At 46.3% G+C, this 21,714-nt stretch overlaps 1 protein-coding gene across 1 annotated transcript in view; it reads left to right on the top strand.

Moving 5' to 3' along the window:
• LOC134932546 (chloride anion exchanger-like) overlaps positions 1-21,714 on the top strand; it is a 130,974-nt gene that overhangs the window by 42,517 nt on the left and 66,743 nt on the right. Inside the window, exons 3-5 of the mRNA XM_063927076.1 lie at positions 7,761-7,871; positions 12,185-12,318; positions 12,405-12,569. Of these exons, the coding sequence (XP_063783146.1) occupies positions 7,761-7,871; positions 12,185-12,318; positions 12,405-12,569 (410 nt within the window). The remainder of the gene's footprint in view (positions 1-7,760; positions 7,872-12,184; positions 12,319-12,404; positions 12,570-21,714) is intronic.

Genomic DNA, 21,714 nt, shown 5'->3' with positions numbered 1-21,714 from the left:
ACGATTGCACTATATTCTTTTACTTGCGCTCCTTTATACTATGCGGAGGCAAGTATATTCTGTCTTACAGATTTAAACATCTCTCATGCTAAAGACACATCTGAAAGCTCTCCTCCTACATCAGTGGAACCATCTTTGAAATGCAGATATATATCCGTGTGTTTGTAAGTGCATCATTTGCATAAATTCCATCAATTGTAAAAAGGATCACCGCACTATATATTTCTTTTTGTCCTTGACCCCACTGCCAATAATCATTGTGTGGAGGTGGTCACCTTTCTTCAGGTTGATAAAAGAAATGGTGGATCATCATTACTGTGAATATTTAGGGTGATTATTGTCTTATTATCATTTATGACACATGGGAGACTAATTTGTCCTTGAGCGCCACATGTGTGTGTAACATTTTTATACTATTCGATTTCAGTGTTGTGGATGTACATTTTTATTACACTCATTTGGGCTGCACCTTGGTCTTAATTGCGCACTGGAGTTCTCACTCTTGCCACTATCCTGGCTATGTACTAAAATTAACTCACAGAGACAGCAGATTCGAGAACTGCATCTCTGCAAGTTGCATCTCAGCCACAACGGAGGAGTCTGTCACAATTCCAAAAGACTCCACCTGAGAATCTGACACTCTGCATGTACAGTACACTGTCAGCTACCAGAACTGGTCAGAGGCTCTTGGAGACGAATAGCACACTGTGGCTGATCCAGAGGTGGGGCTGCAGCGCGGTCCCAAAATCAAATAGGGTAGCCACACCTGCTGCCGCCTCAAACACTGCCAGCTCACTGGCAGTAGGTGTGGCTCCCCTATTTGAATTTAGGACTGTGCTGCAGCCCCACCTTTTGAGTCGCCACTAATCGCAAGTACAAAGCAGGGATACTTGCATACAATTATGCAGACATTGTAGTTTCTGTGTAATTCAATAAAAAATAGGTTTAATAAACATGCCTCATAGTCTTCAATAGGACTGTGTCTATGGTGGCCAAGTGATAATGAAAAAAGGGGAACACCTGTGTAACCTCTCACTGCCTTTTACAGACTAAGGTCAGCAGTGATGCGTTTTATACAAAGCCCAGGACTGTGTGTGGAGTAATAGGAAGGAAGTATGGCATTACCATCGGTTTATACAGGAAGTGCAGGTGATCATTTACATGAAACTTAGAAGAACCAGGAAGTCGCAAGCCACAGAAGATTCTGAAAGTGGCTTGTGGTGAGAATGGGAAACTGGTCTGAGGCAAGCTGAACACCTTTATCTGTTTAGCACGTGCAGGGTTGAAAAACAATTCCCAGGGCCTGGTAATGAAAGGGGGCATGGCCTAATATTGGAGGTGTGGCCACTCCCCTTTACAAAAAAAGTGTAGGAAATACTACTTATGCAGCACCGGTCTGCAGTTGGAGGCACCATGTCAGGCAGAGTTAGATCCAGGGAGGATCACCCTCCCCACCCACCCCCGCTTCCCCCACACACACCCCGTCAGCCTGAGGAGACTGCTGCACCATGGAATAGAGAAAGAGGCTGCGGCTGCCAGCTGACATGAAAGGGGTGGGGCACAGGGCTCTTTATGAATCCCGGGTAATTAGTACCCCCCCCCTCCCTCTCAGAACGACTTTGCACATGACTCTATGGAGTGGTTGCCATGACTTTATGGGTTGACTTTGCAGTATTTTCATGGCAGACAGGAGAGGCAGGCAATACAGTATCCAGTTTTCCCATACTCAGCCCAGTGGTAGTAAGTGTAAAGGTTGGTACACACTAGGCGACTTGCTCTATGAGCGGCGTCGCCTAGTGTTTCCCCTCCCAGCCCGGGTGGTCGGCTCCAGGGCATACACAATGAGCGATATGACGTTCACATCGCTCAGTGACTTCACGCAGTGGCCGACAGCAAGGGTCGTGCATCGATCATCGTCAGCGGCATACACACTTGCTGAGGAAGTGAGCAACGTCGATCAGGAAGGGTGAAAATAAGCAACGTCGTTCATTTTCTCGGCAAGTATGTATGCACTTTAAGAGGACCAACTGGAGCCAGTAGGCGTGGATCGCAGAGCTGGGGGATTCCCCCTAGGAGTGAGTCCAGAAAAAGTTACCTAAGCACAGCCACCTTTATAAGCACCACATTGTAGTGAGGCACAGTAATCTCCATTCACCAGTCCCTGAAGGGAACCATGATAGTACTCAAAGTGCTTGCCACACTGAGAAAAGAGAAATGTTAGTGAGGTGCAGTAAACTCTGGTCAGAGGTCGCTACAGTGAATAGTGAGATTACTGCAAGTGTTTGCCTCCCATATTAAAGAGACACTCTAATGAGACACAATATAATATATATATAGCAAGCAATACTGCAGATGTTTTTATCCCCAAATACCGATTTATTTATTTATTTATTTTACAAGTTTTGAAAGCATTTTTAAATATAAATTTTAAAAGACTCCTCCAGGGGGAATCTGAAGGGCCCCATACACTACAACGATATGTCTGAGGCTGAAGTCGAATGTAATTTCCCTTGAACTCCCCCGGGACCTTCCCGGGAGTGATTCCATACGATTTGGTACTTTTGTGCTATTTTTGCATAAGGTATATCGCATGAAGCCGCTATACATCGCATGCAATATATCGTACGGCATACAATTGTACCATGAGATATATCTGATGGGCTAGATAGAGGGCTACGGGGGCTGGGAGTGTCCTGAGAATGCCAGTCAACCTTCCCTGTGATACATCGCATGCGATATATCACATGCACAAAAAACACACTTTTTCATACGATTCCATCCAATTCCGATATGTCATTAGTGCAGCACCAATGACCTAGGGGATCCTATCCGACAGCCACGGGGACGCGCATCAGATTAGATACGATCTAAAATACATACGATTGTACACAATTTCATACAATATATCAGACGGATATATCGGAATTGTATGAAATCGTGTAAAATCGTCCCAGTGTAGGGGGCCCTTGAGACTGCACATGCGCACAGCCCAACTGCGGCTACAGTCACAAAGAATCGATGTTCAGTACTTTGTGCATGCACCAGACTTGTACTGTGCATGTGCAGTATGGGTACTGCGTTGTTGGTTGCAGTAGGGCTGCAGACGTCTTTGAGTGGTAGCAGCCTGTCCTGCTGATGGCAGCCGTTTCACAAAACAGAGGCATGTCACCTTTGTTTTGTTGGAGTGCCAAGATCAGGGTCTCCGTCTTCCGAAGGAGATTTCCTGGCCTCTTGGACGGAGCTGTGGTGGCCAGCCTGTATGACCTCATGGGTCACTCAGCTGGCCAATGATGTCACAAATGATCTGATCTTAAAATTAATGGAGCCAAAGTCCAAAAAGCTTTGGTGTTACATATAAGTGCATTATGGGAAATATACTTTGTATTGCTTATAACTGTCCATGAGTTAAATTATTTTGGAGCATATATAAATAACTATATTTCTGCAGCAGGGTACACTGTATTCTATAGGGAATAACATCGGGGTGTAGAGTAGGATCTTGATCCGAGGCACCAACAGGCTAAAAGCTTTGACTGCTCCCAAGACGCTCAGCGCCGCCTCCTCTAGAACCCCACCTCCGTGCACAGGAGCTCAGTTTGTAAGTTGGTGCCTGCAGGCGGCTTTACAGAGGAGACATAGCCCAGCAGTCCCAGAATCAGCTCAGCTGTGTGTAATGGCGCCCACACCCTGACAGGGAGTGAGGGAGACAGAGAGATGCCACTCCAGGGCGGGAACATTTACTCTAAATGGTGCCCAGGGGCTGGGAGAGGGGCTACAGGCCAGAGCCTTATCCCCTTGCTGGACTTCACCACCATGTGCTGCGGGCCTTAATAAAATGGATTATAACCTAATCCGACCTGTGCCCTTGCCCTGGTGATCTAGTGGGGTCCCTGTACTGCCACAGTGTCCACTCCAGCACGCGAGGCCCGCCTCCTAATTGCCACGGCGGATCGCAATTTCCAGCGGGTCCTGCCTGGGGGAGCCTCTTACCTCCTTCCTGAGTGCGTCCACGCGATCCCGGAGAACTTCGGTTAGTGTGTGTGCCCTGGGTGAAGAACCGGTGCCTCCGCTGTAAGTACCTGGCAACCAGGGACGCGGGAGTATATAGCGCATACTTGCCTACTCTCCCGGAATGGCCGGGGGGCTCCCGAAAATCGGGTGACCCTCCCGGCCCCCCCGGAAGAGCAGGCAAGTCTCCCGATTTGACGGGGTCCCCCCTGCCCGTCCGCCTACTTTGTGTGTAAAGTGGGCGGTCCAGGCAGACGATGACGCGATTCTTGCTGAATCACGTCATCATAGCCATGCCCCCTGCATTGTAATGCCGGTGATCGCGTCATTACAGAGCGGGGGCGTGGCTTAATGGAGACATTGTCGTAACCACGCCCCGTCCCGCCCTTGCTCTGCCCCCGTACCGCCTCCGGCCCACCCCCTCCATTCGTCAGAGTGCTCCCGGCCCGCCTATTGAGCCGACCTGGCTGCTCTCTCACGCAGAGAGCAGCCAGAATGTCGGTAAGTATGATATAGCGCCGCTGGGGGAGGTGATGGAGCTGCAGCAGGAGATATCAGAATGATATCTAGCACTAGAGTGCCTCTGCTGCAGCCCTTGAAGTCTTCTATCTTCTTTAAAATAGCTCTCTTAGGGCTGCTGGAGCAGCCCTGCCTGTTAGCTGCCTGCACTGCAGGCACCAATTTACAAACTGAGCTTCTGTGCACGGAGGCAGGGTTATAGAGGAGGCGGCGCTGAGCGTCTTGGGAACAGTCAAAGCTTTTAGCCTGTTGGTGCCTCGGATCAAGATCCTACTCTACACCCCGATGTTATTCCCTGTAGAATACAGTGTACCCCACTGCAGAAATATAGTTGTTTATATATGCTCCAAAATAATTTCACTCATGGACAGTGGCATCCGTGGCACACTATGTTTCTCAGAGAACAATTCACCGCCATTTATATTGCCATTCAGGAGCTACGCATTATCTCATCAATAGTTACATATGTGCACAAAGTAACTCTGTCTGCTACAGTTTGAAACATAATTTCTAAGTGGCCAACAAGCACTTTATGCTACAACTATTATAATGTATGTTTGTTTCAACCAGCTTTTCATCTCATTCTGTGATTAATTATTTCAGCTGATATAACAAGCCCCACTGGCTTGTGAATTTTTGATGTGATTTCTTCCTTCAGATAATATAGAATGCAGCTTTCCAGTAAACAAGGGACACTATTCTATAGCTTATATATATTTTTTAGAATTGTAGTGTCATTTGTGCAATATATATAATATATACCGCAACTACCACCGAAGTGGAAGGTGCACTCTCGCTGAAATCAATCTATGAATCCAATGGTTGAATCAACTCAGTTTAATCAGGTTCAAAAAGTGATGCCGTCAATCATCGACGTTTCGGTCCATATGTGGACCTTTATCAAGATAGGCACTTCACAACATCTGGTGCATAATAAGACAACATTTAGCAGCTATTATTCAATCAGCTAGGGTCAGCAAGTCTTAGCTCAAGTGCCATGAGCCTACTGATAGCTGCATGATGCAGCTATCAGTAGGCTCATGGCACCTGAGCTTTTTTTTTAACCTGATTAAACTGAGTTGATTCAACCATTGGATTCATAGATTGATTTCAGCGAGAGTGCACCTTCCACTTCGGTGGTTGTTGCGGTATATTGGTGGCCATATTTGGTCATTAGGAGCACCCGCATACTTACCTTTATGTATCGATGAGAGTGCAGGACATTCTGTGGATATATATATATATTGCTAAAAAAATAAAGGGAACACTTAAACAACACAATGTAACTCCAAGTCAATCACACTTCTGTGAAATCAAACTGTCCACTTAGGCAGCAACACTGCTGTTGTGCAAATGGAATAGACAACAGGTGGAAATTATAGGCAATTTGCAAGACACCCCCAATAAAGGAGTCGTTCTGCAGGTGGTGACCACAGACCACTTCTCAGCTCCTATGCTTTCTGGCTGATGTTTTGGTCACTTTTGAAAGCTGGCGGTGCTTTCACTCTAGTGGTAGCATGAGACGGAGTCTACAACCCACACAAGTGGCTCAGGTAGTGCAGCTCATCCAGGATGGCACATCAATGTGAGCTGTGGCAAGAAAGTTTGCTGTGTCTGTCAGCGTAGTGTCCAGAGCATGGAGGTGCTACCAGAAGACAGGCCAGTACATCAGGAATCGTGGAGCAGGCCGTAGGAGGGCAACAACCCAGCAGCAGGACCGCTACCTCCGCCTTTGTGCAAGGAGGAACAGGAGGAGCACTGCCAGAGCCCTGCAAAATGACCTCCAGCAAGCCACAAATGTGCATGTGTCTACTCAAATGATCAGAAACAGACTCCATGAGGGTGGTATGAGGGCCCGACGCTTACAGCCCAACACCGTGCAGGACGTTTGGCATTTGCCAGAGAACACCAAGATTGGCAAATTCGCCACTGGCGCCCTGTGCTCTTCACAGATGAAAGCAGGTTGTCACTGAGCACATGTGACAGACGTGAGTCTGGAGACGCCAAGGAGAACGTTCCGCTGCCTGCAACATCCTCCAGCATGACCGGTTTGGCAGTGGGTCAGTAATGGTGTGGGGTGGCATTTCTTTGGGGGGCCACACAGTGCTCCATGTGCTCGCCAGAGGTAGCCTGACTGCCATTAGGTACCGAGATGAGATTCTCAGACCCCTTGTGAGACCATATGCTGGTGCGGTTGGCCCTGGGTTCCTCCTAATGGAAGACAATGCTAGACCTCATGTGGCTGGAGTGTGTCAGCAGTTCCTGCAAGACGAAGGCATTGATGCTATGGACTGGCCCGCCCGTTCCCCAGACCTGAATCCAATTGAGCACATCTGGGACATAATGTCTCGCTCCATCCACCAACGCCACGTTGCACCACAGACTGTCCAGGAGTTGGCAGATTCTTTAGTCCAGGTCTGGGAGGAGATCCCTCAGGTGACCATCCGCCACCTCATCAGGAACATGCCCAGGCGTTGTAGGGAGGTCATACAGGCACGTGGAGGCCACACACACTACTGAGCCTCATTTTGACTTGTTTTAAGGACATTACATCAAAGTTGGATCAACCTGTAGTGTGTTTCTCCACTTTAATTTTGAGTGTGACTCCAAATCCAGACCTCCATGGGTTAATAAATTCGATTTCCATTGATAATTTTTGTGTGATTTTGTTGTCAGCACATTCAACTATGTAAAGAACAAAGTTCTTAATAAGAATATTTCATTCATCCAGATCTAGGATGTGTTATTTTAGTGTTCCCTTTATTTTTTTGAGCAGTGTATATATCACAGAGGCTCTGCACTCACAATAATAAACAGTGGGGTTTAGTTCATATATTGATCAATACATTTTCCCCAAGTTGTCCCCTTTTCAGTAAAGGAAGCAGTGAAGGTATCAAGGCTTGGAGAGAGATAAAGTACTTACAAGTCATCTATCCACCACCTGCTTAGCATCTGTACAGAAGAATGCATGGATTATTCAGCAGCCAAATACATAGAAAGCAAATATTGTTTATTATTACCAAAGGGTAAATCTGCACCTGCTAAAATCATTAAAAGGAAAAGTGAAAGACCATAGCAACTAATCAGATTCTAGCTAGCTATCATTTATCCAGTACAAGCTACAAAATAGAATCTAACTAGTTGCTATGGCAATGCCACCACTCTCCTCTTTAGACATTTTGGCAAAAGCATCCTTTAAAGTTTAATCATTATGGTGTTTTATAATTTTGCAGGTCTAGCATTTGCCCTTCTAGTGAATGTTACCCCAGACTATGGACTGTATGCCGCATTTTTTCCAGTCATCATTTACTTCTTTTTTGGTACATCTAAGCATATATCAGTTGGTAAGTGCTATAATGTATAGAAATAATTAATGATTAATTATTTTCAATGTAATGCATTTAATAGTGTAACAGAGGAAATGCCCTTTAACATACTGTATTAACAACCCCACGAAAAAGAGGACACCACATAACTAAACAAATACTACAAAATTGGTAAAATTAATAATGAAAACATTACTGAGTAACAGTAACAACATTTAATACCTATCACTGATATCACGTGACATGTATGTTGGGTGCAGGGAGGGTTCCTGTTGAAAACCACTGATATGCCTCTGTTCTGGGTCTGCACCATCCTTTGTGTGCATAGCGCATCTTTATATCCTGGTGAGAACTGTGATACTATTGCTGCACGTACCAAACAGACATCATATAGAAGTCTCTAAGGTTATCCTGTGTCATTAGTCCAGGTACTGAAATGAAGTTTATCCAGGCAACAAGTAAAGTCAGATTTACTCCTGTATGCGAGATTATTGAGACTAGTCATACAGCGTCATGTGTATGGTAGCACTGACCGCTGGTTTTCCATCTCAAGCCACAATTGTTATAATTGGCATCAGTAATTAAATCAGCCCCATACTGGGTGCAAAAGAGCCATCAGAAACAGGCATCCCCACTCCATACGGACACCTCTATTTAGCATGGAAGTCTGGCTAACACCCACCGCACTCCCCCAAATAGATTCTTCATATGCTTGGCAAGGTAGCCACTCAGTTGCTGCCCATTTTTACATCAGCCATCCCGTTGTTGTTCACTTGTACATCAGCAATCCTGTTGCTGCACATTTGTACATCAGCAATCCTGTTGCTGCACATTTGTAATTCAGCTGCCCCGCTGCTTCCCATTTGTACATCAGCCTCCCCGTTGCCGTCAATATGTATATCAGCCGCCCCGCTGCTCCCCAATTGTACATCAGCTGCCCTGTTGCTCCCCAAGTGTACATCAGCCACCCTGTTGCTCCCCAGTTGTTCATCAGCCACCTCATTGCTTCCCATTTATACATCACCCACCATGTTGCTGCCAATTTGTACATCTCTCTGCATCAAAAAAAATTTTGTTTCTTAAACCACAAAATGTCTGCTTCTTTCCAGATGTCATCCTGTATGTCTGTTTTGCTTCATTCAAATAGATCTAATGAGCATGTTCTGATTCAAGAATCCATTAGTGTGTAGCCTGACTTTTTTTTTAATCTACATATGAACTGAATTTCTTTATGCAGTTTACCAAATACAAATTGACCAGAGAGACCGCCACATGGTAGAATTACATACTGTATATACAATAAAAAATAATGATTAGGACTTTTAAAATATAAAAATGTATATTGTTAGTATTACCCTTACAAGATTTCATCTTTGCAAGATGGCAGAATATTTCATATAATGTATTTGCATGTGCACAGTACCAAACACTAGCTGTATATTGCGAACATTTCCTTAGCTTAGCAACCCCCGGGTAGCCCAGTTAAGGAAATGTTCTCCGCAATATACAGCCTCCTCCTCACCACAATATTCACTTATTCTCCCCAATACTCACTTATTCTCCCCAATACCCAGCCTCAGTCTTCACTCACACTCCAAATACTCGGCTTCACTCACACTCCCAATACACAGCCTCCCTCGTTGGTAACTCTCCCAATACACTGCCTCCCTCTTTCACTCACACTCCTAATACTCAGCATCACTCTGTATTCACACTCCGAATACTCAGCTTCACTCACACTCCCAATACACAGCCTCCCTCTTCACTCACTCTCCCAATACACAGCCTCCCTCTTCACTCACTCTCCCAATACACAGCCTCCCTCTTCACTCACTCTCTCAATACAGTTACACAGCCTCTCTTTCACTCACTCTCCCATTACACATGTCAGATCTCTGGTTTTGTCTGTCCCCGGCGGGGGCGCTAGTGGGTCAGTGTTGGTGCGATGTACAAAGCGGGGAGGCAATATGAAAGTCCTGCGCATAAGCGCTGATATTTATTAATGCAAAGCAAATGGTAGAATACTGAATACAATGGAAACCGGTAATGTGGAAAACTAGGACAGTTAACTGAATCCAAACAACATAAAAGTCTCTTGCAGCAGAACGTAAAATAACTTGATAATGAATGCAGGTGAAATAACAGAACTCCAGTAGTATTTGGAAATACATAGTCTCTGAATAACACAGGGCAAACTGATAATGGTTAGGAAAGCAGAACTCCGGAATATATGAGTAACTCACAGTCTCTGTAAAGCACAAGTCCATATAGCCACACTTAGGCTAAAGCAGGAGACAGTCTCTAAGCCAGTAGATGTTATACTGCTGAGTTGCACAGATGGTATGCTGACAATTAGTGCACAGGTAAGTAATGAGAAAGAACACCTGAGGAGAGTCTCTTACTGCGGATGGGTTTGAAGCTGGATGTAGCTGAAGTCCGGAGTAACAGAAGAGCTGTAGAAATGGAAACTGGAACAAATGAGGTAACCACAGGGGAATGCTGGAAACAGGAACACAGGAACTGGGAGAACTAGACACAGGGTATGTGACTCATTGTCCAAGGCGATGAGAGTGAGCCCCGGATAGGAACTTATACCCCTTGCTCTGCAGTGTTCTGGCTGGAAACACAGGGCTGGATTAGATGCCGGGATTAGCTGAGTGCAGGTGTCATAGCAGCATCCATACAGACCGGATGCCGGCACACAGCGGAACACAAACGCAGGACCAGACTCAGGGGTACTCAGCGACACGGGAGATGACGCTCGCAGTCAGCGCATCCATGCAGCCGCGACTGGGGCCATGACCTCCGGAGGCCTGCACACCAGCGCGCTGGTAGGTGAGACGCAGCTGACCGCCAATTCCTGACAACACAGTCTTGCTCTTCATTCACTCTCCCAATACAGTTACATAGCCTCTCTCTTTTCAATACACAGCCTCTCTCTTCACTCACTCTCCCAATACACAGCCTCCCTCTTCACTCAGTCTCCCACTACAGTTACACAGCCCCTCTCTTTCCCAATACACAGTTCTCTCTTTTCACTCACTCTCCCAAAACAGTTTCGCTCTTCGCTCACTCTACCTCCTAATACAGTTACACAACCTCTCTCTTTCACTCAGTCTACCAATACACAGCCTCTCTCTTCACTCACTTTCCCAATACTCAGCATCACTCTTCATTCACACTCCCGATAATCAGTTTCACTCACACTCCCAATACACAGCTTCCCACTTCACTCACTCTCCCAATACACAGCTTCCCTCTTCACTCACTCTCTCAAAAGTTTCCCTCTCCACTCACTCTCCCAATACAGTTACACAGCCTCCCTCTTCACTCACTCTCCCAATACACAGCCTCCCTCTTCACTCACTCTCTCAAAACAGTTTCCCTCTTCACTCATTCTCCCCAATACAGTTACATGGCCTCTCTCTTTCACTCATTCTCCCAATACACAGCCTCTCTCTTCACTCACTCTCTCAAAACAGTTTTCCTTTTCACTCACTCTCCCAATACAGTTACACAGCCTCTCTCTTTCACTCACTCTCCCAATACACAGCCTCTCTCTTCACTCACTCTCCCAAAACAGTTTTTCTCTTCACTCACTCTCCCAATACAGTTACACAGCCTCTCTCTTTCACTCACTCTCCCAATACACAGCCTCTCTCTTCACTCACTCTCCCAAAACAGTTTTCCTCTTCACTCACTCTCCCAATACAGTTACACAGCCTCACTCTTTCACTCACTCTCCCAATACACAGCCTCCCTCTTCACTCACTCTCCCAATACACAGTCTGTATCTTCACTCACACTCTCAAAACAGTTTTCCTCTTCACTCACTCTCCCAAAACACAACCTCCCTCTTTCACTCATTCTCCCCAATACACAACCTCCATCTACACTCACTCACCTCCTACACAGCCTTGCAACTTAACTCACTCTCCCAATACTATACTTGCCTACTCTCCCAGAACTTCCAGGAAAACTCCCAAATCTTGGTGGCACTCCTAGGCTCCTGGAAGAGCAGGCATAGCTCCCAGAATCTGTCACTGCCATCCACTGTTGCTGCCATTCATGAATGAAGTGGAAGTTCTGAGTAGCTGATGCCGTGATTCACTCAGAATAGTATCATTGTGGCCCTGTCCCCTTCTTTACCAAGCTGGGAATCACAGCTCTGTATGACACAATCATATACCCTCGTACCCCCTACCTGACCCCTCCCTTGGACCCTGCCACGAAGATGGCAAACATCCTGGATACACAGCTCCCTTTTTCAATGATTTTCCCCAATGTACAACCTCCTCATGTACTTTAAGTGTTCAAATTCTATGTTTTAGGTCCATTTCCTGTGTTGAGTTTAATGGTTGGCACAGTTGTGCTGCGTTTGGTTCCTGATACTGGAGGTCCAGACATTCTTCAGAAAAGAGTTGTTGTGGCAGCTTCTGTGACAGTACTTGCCGGAATCTTCCAGGTCTGTTGTGCTGGGACATCTCAATCCACCAAATACTTCTCACCAAAGACACTGACTAAAACTAATGACTTTTATTTTTCTTCCAGTTGGCTCTAGGGCTCCTGCAAATTGGTTTTATAGTCATCTATTTGTCTGATTCCCTGATTAGTGGGTTTACAACTGCTGCTGCTATTCACGTTTTAATATCACAGCTAAAGTTTATATTGGGATTAATTATTCCTCCACAAAGTGGACCTTTGGCATTGTTTTATGTAAGTATGTTTATGACTTTATAGTGTTTTGCTGAAGACTATGGGGCTAATGCTGACTTAGGCATAACTCTATTTGCTTAGCATAAAATTTGTAATGTATAGAGCTCCAACAAGAGTTTCCGTATGTCCATCCATATCCAGATTTGGTATGTAGGGGTCTAAGTATTATGCCTTGGAGAGAGATAAAGTGGAGGAAATAAAGTACCAACCCACAAGCTTGTGTAATATTTCAAACACAGCCTGTAACATGGCAATTAGGAGCTGATTGGCTGGTACTTTATCTCTGCCCACTTTATCTTTCTCCAAGGCTTAGTACATAGACCCCTTAGGCAGTATCGTAACTAGAAATTTTTCTCCCCCAAGCCAAAACATTCTCTCCCCCTCCCCCCCACCCCATAATTGCCATTAGCAAAAAAAAGGGGAGTGGCCTTGCTGAAATGGGCGTGGCATTGCAGGAAAAGACTACCTTATACTCCAGTTTTGCAACCTGCACGGCCAGACGTTAGCCACCACAGGAAAAATAATAATCCTGATTCATGCCCCTTACATTATTTGTCATTTTTCCTCCTTATAGTAATGCCCAGTATACATTATGCCACATACTGCAATGGCCCTTAGACATTATGCCACACACAATAATGCACATGACACAATATGCACACACCATAATGCCCCCGACACATTATGCCACACACCGTAATGCCTGTGACACATTATGCCACACACCATAATGCCCCCGACACATTATGACATGCAATGCCCGTTATACATTATGTTACACACTGCAATGCCCCTGATACATTATAGCACGTACAATGCCTGTGACACATTATGACACACACCGCAATGTCCGTGATACATTATGCCACACACTGCAATGTCTGTGATACATTATGCCACACACTGCAATGACCCTGAGACGTTAAACCACATATCACAATGCCCGTGATATAGTATATGACACACCGTAATGCCTGTGACACATACCGCAATGCCCATTATACCCTATGTCACACACCGCAATGCCCGTTATACATTATGCCACACACTGCAATGCACCTGAGACATTATACCACATACCACAATGCCCGTGATATAGTATGCCACACACCGTAATGCCTGTGACACATTATGACACACACTGCAATGTCCGTGATACATTATGCCACACGCCGCAATTTCCTATTACACATTAAGTCCTACAGTAAGGCTTCTAATTACTTTTAAATGATCTGCTTGTTGCCAGGGGTTTCATGCTCTTGGTTCCATGCACCGTGCCAGGGGTTTTCATGCTCAGGGTGTCATGCTCGTTGTCAGGGGTTTCATGCGGTAGGTGTTATGCTTGTTGCCAGAGGTATCATGTGCTGGGTTTCAAGCTTGTTGCCAGGGGGTAATATTCATTGCCAGGGTTTCATGCACTGAATGTCATGCTCGTTGCTAGGGGGTAATGCTTGTTGCCAGGGATTTCATGAGCTGGGTGCTGTGCTTGTAACCAGGGGATAATGCTTGTTGCTAGGGCTGTGCTCCCAGTGCCACATCTGCCCCCAGTGCCAGATATTCCCCCACAGTGCCAGATACACATATGCCCCCAGTGCCAGCTACACACTGACCCCCAGTGCAAAATATGCCCCCCCAGTGCCAGGTACACATATACCCCCAGTGCAAAATATGCCCCCCCCCCAGTGCCAGGTACACATATACCCCCAGTGCCAAATATGCCCGCCCAGTGCCAGGTACACATATACCCACAGTGCCTCCAAGCGACCGCAGTGGCTGCGGGGGCAGTAGTTACGTCACTGCCCTAAGGCCTCCTTATGCCTGGAGAGATGACAAGAGGGAGGGAAGGAGCTGCCAACGCATACTGAGGACACTCACAGTAAAAGCATGATCATGTAATTGCAAACTGAGGCACACCTGCACTGAAGCACAGATATGTCAGTTTCCATAAATTATAGGTGTCTGTGTGACATAAATACATGCTGATGATGACAGTCACCAACACTAGCTAGCCACTTCTGACTGGTTATGTATTAATCTATGAAGCTGTTAGATGCTTTCTACGTTGGCCATATACAGTATACATGCAGCACAGCCAGAAGTCAAAGTGGCAGCCTTAAAATTTTATTGACATTTTAAGTGAATAGCCAATAGCTGCCTTAGATCCAATAAGCTTTGGTATTATAGTTTACATATATTGAATCATATTAATTATGATAAAATATGCTTTGTTGTATTTCTTACAAATCTATATAAATGATTGATAAAATTGGTGTAATTACTGTATCGGATAGTAATATGTGCATTATAACCAGTGGCGGCATCAGAGGTGGAGCTGCAACGCAATCCAAAGTTCATATAAGGGAGGCACACCAACTGCCAGTGGGTCAGTTTGGGATGACAGTTGGTGGCAGTTGGTGTGGCTCCCCTATTTGAACTTGGGACTATGCTGCAGCGCCTGCTCTGGAGCCGCCATTGAATGTAACTGCAAGTTTAGACTCAGAAACAGACAAAACCAATGATCTTCCTATAGTAATGGACGTATGTATACTAGAGATGAGCGGGTTCGGTTTCTCTGAATCCGAACCCGCCAGAACTTCATGTTTTTTTTCACGGGTCCGAGCGACTCGGATCTTCCCGCCTTGCTCGGTTAACCCGAGCGCGCCCGAACGTCATCATGACGCTGTCGGATTCTCGCGAGGCTCGGATTCTATCGCGAGACTCGGATTCTATATAAGGAGCCGCGCGTCGCCGCCATTTTCACACGTGCATTGAGATTGATAGGGAGAGGACGTGGCTGGCGTCCTCTCCGTTTAGAATTAGAATAGATTAGAGAGACACTTGATTTACTAATTTTGGGGAGCATTAGGAGTACTCAGTAGTGTACAGTGCAGAGTTTTGCTGATAGTGACCAGTGACCACCACTTTTATTTATAATCCGTTCTCTGCCTGAAAAAAGCGATACACAGCACACAGTGACTCAGTCACATACCATATCTGTGTGCACTGCTCAGGCTCAGGCCAGTGTGCTGCATCATCTATTATCTATATATAATATTATATATATCTGTCTGACTGCTCAGCTCACACAGCTTATAATTGTGGGGGAGACTGGGGAGCACTACTGCAGTGCCAGTTATAGGTTATAGCAGGAGCCAGGAGTACATAATATAATCCGTTCTCTGCCTGAAAAAAGCGATACACAGCACACAGTGACTCAGTCACATACCATATCTGTGTGCACTGCTCAGGCTCAGGCCAGTGTGCTGCATCATCTATTATCTATATATAATATTATATATATCTGTCTGACTGCTCAGCTCACACAGCTTATAATTGTGGGGGAGACTGGGGAGCACTACTGCAGTGCCAGTTATAGGTTATAGCAGGAGCCAGGAGTACATAATATATTATATAGTGAGTGACCACCAGACACACAGTGCAGTTTATTTAATATATCCGTTCTCTGCCTGAAAAAAGCGATACACACAGTGACTCAGTCAGTCACATACCATATCTGTGTGCACTGCTCAGGCTCAGGCCAGTGTGCTGCATCATCTATATATATTATATATCTGTCTGACTGCTCAGCTCACACAGCTTATAATTGTGGGGGAGACTGGGGAGCACTACTGCAGTGCCAGTTATAGGTTATAGCAGGAGCCAGGAGTACATAATATTATATTAAAATTAAACAGTGCACACTTTTGCTGCAGGAGTGCCACTGCCAGTGTGACTAGTGACCAGTGACCTGACCACCAGTATATAATATTAGTAGTATACTATCTCTTTATCAACCAGTCTATATTAGGAGCAGACACAGTACAGTGCGGTAGTTCACGGCTGTGGCTACCTCTGTGTCGGCACTCGGCAGCCCGTCCATAATTGTATATACCACCTAACCGTGGTTTTTTTTTCTTTCTTTATACATACATACTAGTTACGAGTATACTATCTCTTTATCAACCAGTCTATATATTAGCAGCAGACACAGTACAGTGCGGTTGTTCACGGCTGTGGCTACCTCTGTGTCGGCACTCGGCAGCCCGTCCATAATTGTATATACCACCTAACCGTGGTTTTTTTTTCTTTCTTTATACATACATACTAGTTACGAGTATACTATCTCTTTATCAACCAGTCTATATATTAGCAGCAGACACAGTACAGTGCGGTAGTTCACGGCTGTGGCTACCTCTGTGTCGGCACTCGGCAGCCCGTCCATAATTGTATATACCACCTAACCGTGGTTTTTTTTTCTTTCTTTATACATACATACTAGTTACGAGTATACTATCTCTTTATCAACCAGTCTATATATTAGCAGCAGACACAGTACAGTGCGGTAGTTCACGGCTGTGGCTACCTCTGTGTCGGCACTCGGCAGCCCGTCCATAATTGTATATACCACCTAACCGTGGTTTTTTTTTCTTTCTTTATACATACATACTAGTTACGAGTATACTATCTCTTTATCAACCAGTCTATATATTAGCAGCAGACACAGTACAGTGCGGTAGTTCACGGCTGTGGCTACCTCTGTGTCGGCACTCGGCAGCCCGTCCATAATTGTATATACCACCTAACCGTGGTTTTTTTTTTCTTTCTTTATACATACATACTAGTTACGAGTATACTATCTCTTTATCAACCAGTCTATATATTAGCAGCAGACACAGTACAGTGCGGTAGTTCACGGCTGTGGCTACCTCTGTGTCGGCACTCGGCAGCCCGTCCATAATTGTATACTAGTATCCAATCCATCCATCTCCATTGTTTACCTGAGGTGCCTTTTAGTTGTGCCTATTAAAATATGGAGAACAAAAATGTTGAGGTTCCAAAATTAGGGAAAGATCAAGATCCACTTCCACCTCGTGCTGAAGCTGCTGCCACTAGTCATGGCCGAGACGATGAAATGCCAGCAACGTCGTCTGCCAAGGCCGATGCCCAATGGCATAGTACAGAGCATGTCAAAACCAAAACACCAAATATCAGTAAAAAAAGGACTCCAAAACCTAAAATAAAATTGTCGGAGGAGAAGCGTAAACTTGCCAATATGCCATTTACCACACGGAGTGGCAAGGAACGGCTGAGGCCCTGGCCTATGTTCATGGCTAGTGGTTCAGCTTCACATGAGGATGGAAGCACTCAGCCTCTCGCTAGAAAACTGAAAAGACTCAAGCTGGCAAAAGCACCGCAAAGAACTGTGCGTTCTTTGAAATCCCAAATCCACAAGGAGAGTCCAATTGTGTCGGTTGCGATGCCTGACCTTCCCAACACTGGACGTGAAGAGCATGCGCCTTCCACCATTTGCACGCCCCCTGCAAGTGCTGGAAGGAGCACCCGCAGTCCAGTTCCTGATAGTCAGATTGAAGATGTCAGTGTTGAAGTACACCAGGATGAGGAGGATATGGGTGTTGCTGGCGCTGGGGAGGAAATTGACCAGGAGGATTCTGATGGTGAGGTGGTTTGTTTAAGTCAGGCACCCGGGGAGACACCTGTTGTCCGTGGGAGGAATATGGCCGTTGACATGCCAGGTGAAAATACCAAAAAAATCAGCTCTTCGGTGTGGAGGTATTTCACCAGAAATGCGGACAACAGGTGTCAAGCCGTGTGTTCCCTTTGTCAAGCTGTAATAAGTAGGGGTAAGGACGTTAACCACCTCGGAACATCCTCCCTTATACGTCACCTGCAGCGCATTCATAATAAGTCAGTGACAAGTTCAAAAACTTTGGGTGACAGCGGAAGCAGTCCACTGACCAGTAAATCCCTTCCTCTTGTAACCAAGCTCACGCAAACCACCCCACCAACTCCCTCAGTGTCAATTTCCTCCTTCCCCAGGAATGCCAATAGTCCTGCAGGCCATGTCACTGGCAATTCTGACGAGTCCTCTCCTGCCTGGGATTCCTCCGATGCATCCTTGCGTGTAACGCCTACTGCTGCTGGCGCTGCTGTTGTTGCCGCTGGGAGTCGATGGTCATCCCAGAGGGGAAGTCGTAAGCCCACTTGTACTACTTCCAGTAAGCAATTGACTGTTCAACAGTCCTTTGCGAGGAAGATGAAATATCACAGCAGTCATCCTACTGCAAAGCGGATAACTGAGTCCTTGACAACTATGTTGGTGTTAGACGTGCGTCCGGTATCCGCCGTTAGTTCACAGGGAACTAGACAATTTATTGAGGCAGTGTGCCCCCGTTACCAAATACCATCTAGGTTCCACTTCTCTAGGCAGGCGATACCGAGAATGTACACGGACGTCAGAAAAAGACTCACCAGTGTCCTAAAAAATGCAGTTGTACCCAATGTCCACTTAACCACGGACATGTGGACAAGTGGAGCAGGGCAGGGTCAGGACTATATGACTGTGACAGCCCACTGGGTAGATGTATGGACTCCCGCCGCAAGAACAGCAGCGGCGGCACCAGTAGCAGCATCTCGCAAACGCCAACTCTTTCCTAGGCAGGCTACGCTTTGTATCACCGCTTTCCAGAATACGCACACAGCTGAAAACCTCTTACGGCAACTGAGGAAGATCATCGCGGAATGGCTTACCCCAATTGGACTCTCCTGTGGATTTGTGGCATCGGACAACGCCAGCAATATTGTGTGTGCATTAAATATGGGCAAATTCCAGCACGTCCCATGTTTTGCACATACCTTGAATTTGGTGGTGCAGAATTTTTTAAAAAACGACAGGGGCGTGCAAGAGATGCTGTCGGTGGCCAGAAAAATTGCGGGACACTTTCGGCGTACAGGCACCACGTACAGAAGACTGGAGCACCACCAAAAACTACTGAACCTGCCCTGCCATCATCTGAAGCAAGAAGTGGTAACGAGGTGGAATTCAACCCTCTATATGCTTCAGAGGTTGGAGGAGCAGCAAAAGGCCATTCAAGCCTATACAATTGAGCACGATATAGTAGGTGGAATGCACCTGTCTCAAGTGCAGTGGAGAATGATTTCAACGTTGTGCAAGGTTCTGATGCCCTTTGAACTTGCCACACGTGAAGTCCGTTCAGACACTGCCAGCCTGAGTCAGGTCATTCCCCTCATCAGGCTTTTGCAGAAGAAGCTGGAGGCATTGAAGAAGGAGCTAAAAGGGAGCGATTCCGCTAGGCATGTGGGACTTGTGGATGCAGCCCTTAATTCGCTTAACAAGGATTCACGGGTGGTCAATCTGTTGAAATCAGAGCACTACATTTTGGCCACCGTGCTCGATCCTAGATTTAAAGCCTACCTTGGATCTCTCTTTCCGGCAGACACAGGTCTGCTGGGGTTGAAAGACCTGCTGGTGACAAAATTGTCAAGTCAAGCGGAACGCGACCTGTCAACATCTCCTCCTTCACATTCTCCCGCAACTGGGGGTGCGAGGAAAAGGCTCAGAATTCCGAGCCCACCCGCTGGCGGTGATGCAGGGCAGTCTGGAGCGACTGCTGATGCTGACATCTGGTCCGGACTGAAGGACCTGACAACGATTACGGACATGTCGTCTACTGTCACTGCATATGATTCTCTCAACATTGATAGAATGGTGGAGGATTATATGAGTGACCGCATCCAAGTAGGCACGTCACACAGTCCGTACTTATACTGGCAGGAAAAAGAGGCAATTTGGAGGCCCTTGCACAAACTGGCTTTATTCTACCTAAGTTGCCCTCCCACAAGTGTGTACTCCGAAAGAGTGTTTAGTGCCGCCGCTCACCTTGTCAGCAATCGGCGTACGAGGTTACATCCAGAAAATGTGGAGAAGATGATGTTCATTAAAATGAATTATAATCAATTCCTCCGCGGAGACATTGACCAGCAGCAATTGCCTCCACAAAGTACACAGGGAGCTGAGATGGTGGATTCCAGTGGGGACGAATTGATAATCTGTGAGGAGGGGGATGTACACGGTGATATATCGGAGGGTGAAGATGAGGTGGACATCTTGCCTCTGTAGAGCCAGTTTGTGCAAGGAGAGATTAATTGCTTCTTTTTTGGGGGGGGTCCAAACCAACCCGTCATATCAGTCACAGTCGTGTGGCAGACCCTGTCACTGAAATGATGGGTTGGTTAAAGTGTGCATGTCCTGTTTTGTTTATACAACATAAGGGTGGGTGGGAGGGCCCAAGGACAATTCCATCTTGCACCTCTTTTTTCTGTTCTTTTTCTTTGCATCATGTGCTGATTGGGGAGGGTTTTTTGGAAGGGACATCCTGCGTGACACTGCAGTGCCACTCCTAGATGGGCCCGGTGTTTGTGTCGGCCACTAGGGTCGCTAATCTTACTCACACAGTCAGCTACCTCATTGTGCCTCTTTTTTTCTTTGCGTCATGTGCTGTTTGGGGAGGGTTTTTTGGAAGGGACATCCTGCGTGACACTGCAGTGCCACTCCTAGATGGGCCCGGTGTTTGTGTCGGCCACTAGGGTCGCTAATCTTACTCACACAGTCAGCTACCTCATTGCGCCTCTTTTTTTCTTTGCGTCATGTGCTGTTTGGGGAGGGTTTTTTGGAAGGGACATCCTGCGTGACACTGCAGTGCCACTCCTAGATGGGCCCGGTGTTTGTGTCGGCCACTAGGGTCGCTAATCTTACTCACACAGTCAGCTACCTCATTGCGCCTCTTTTTTTCTTTGCGTCATGTGCTGTTTGGGGAGGGTTTTTTGGAAGGGCCATCCTGCGTGACACTGCAGTGCCACTCCTAGATGGGCCCGGTGTTTGTGTCGGCCACTAGGGTCGCTAATCTTACTCACACAGCTACCTCATTGCGCCTCTTTTTTTCTTTGCGTCATGTGCTGTTTGGGGAGGGTTTTTTGGAAGGGACATCCTGCGTGACACTGCAGTGCCACTCCTAGATGGGCCCGGTGTTTGTGTCGGCCACTAGGGTCGCTTATCTTACTCACACAGCGACCTCGGTGCAAATTTTAGGACTAAAAATAATATTGTGAGGTGTGAGGTATTCAGAATAGACTGAAAATGAGTGTAAATTATGGTTTTTGAGGTTAATAATACTTTGGGATCAAAATGACCCCCAAATTCTATGATTTAAGCTGTTTTTTAGTGTTTTTGGAAAAAAACACCCGAATCCAAAACACACCCGAATCCGACAAAAAAAATTCGGTGAGGTTTTGCCAAAACGCGTTCGAACCCAAAACACGGCCGCGG

Source organism: Pseudophryne corroboree, chromosome 6, assembly GCF_028390025.1.
Source record: "Pseudophryne corroboree isolate aPseCor3 chromosome 6, aPseCor3.hap2, whole genome shotgun sequence".
NCBI lineage: Eukaryota > Metazoa > Chordata > Amphibia > Anura > Myobatrachidae > Pseudophryne > Pseudophryne corroboree.
This window is presented reverse-complemented; position numbering and strand designations above follow the sequence as displayed.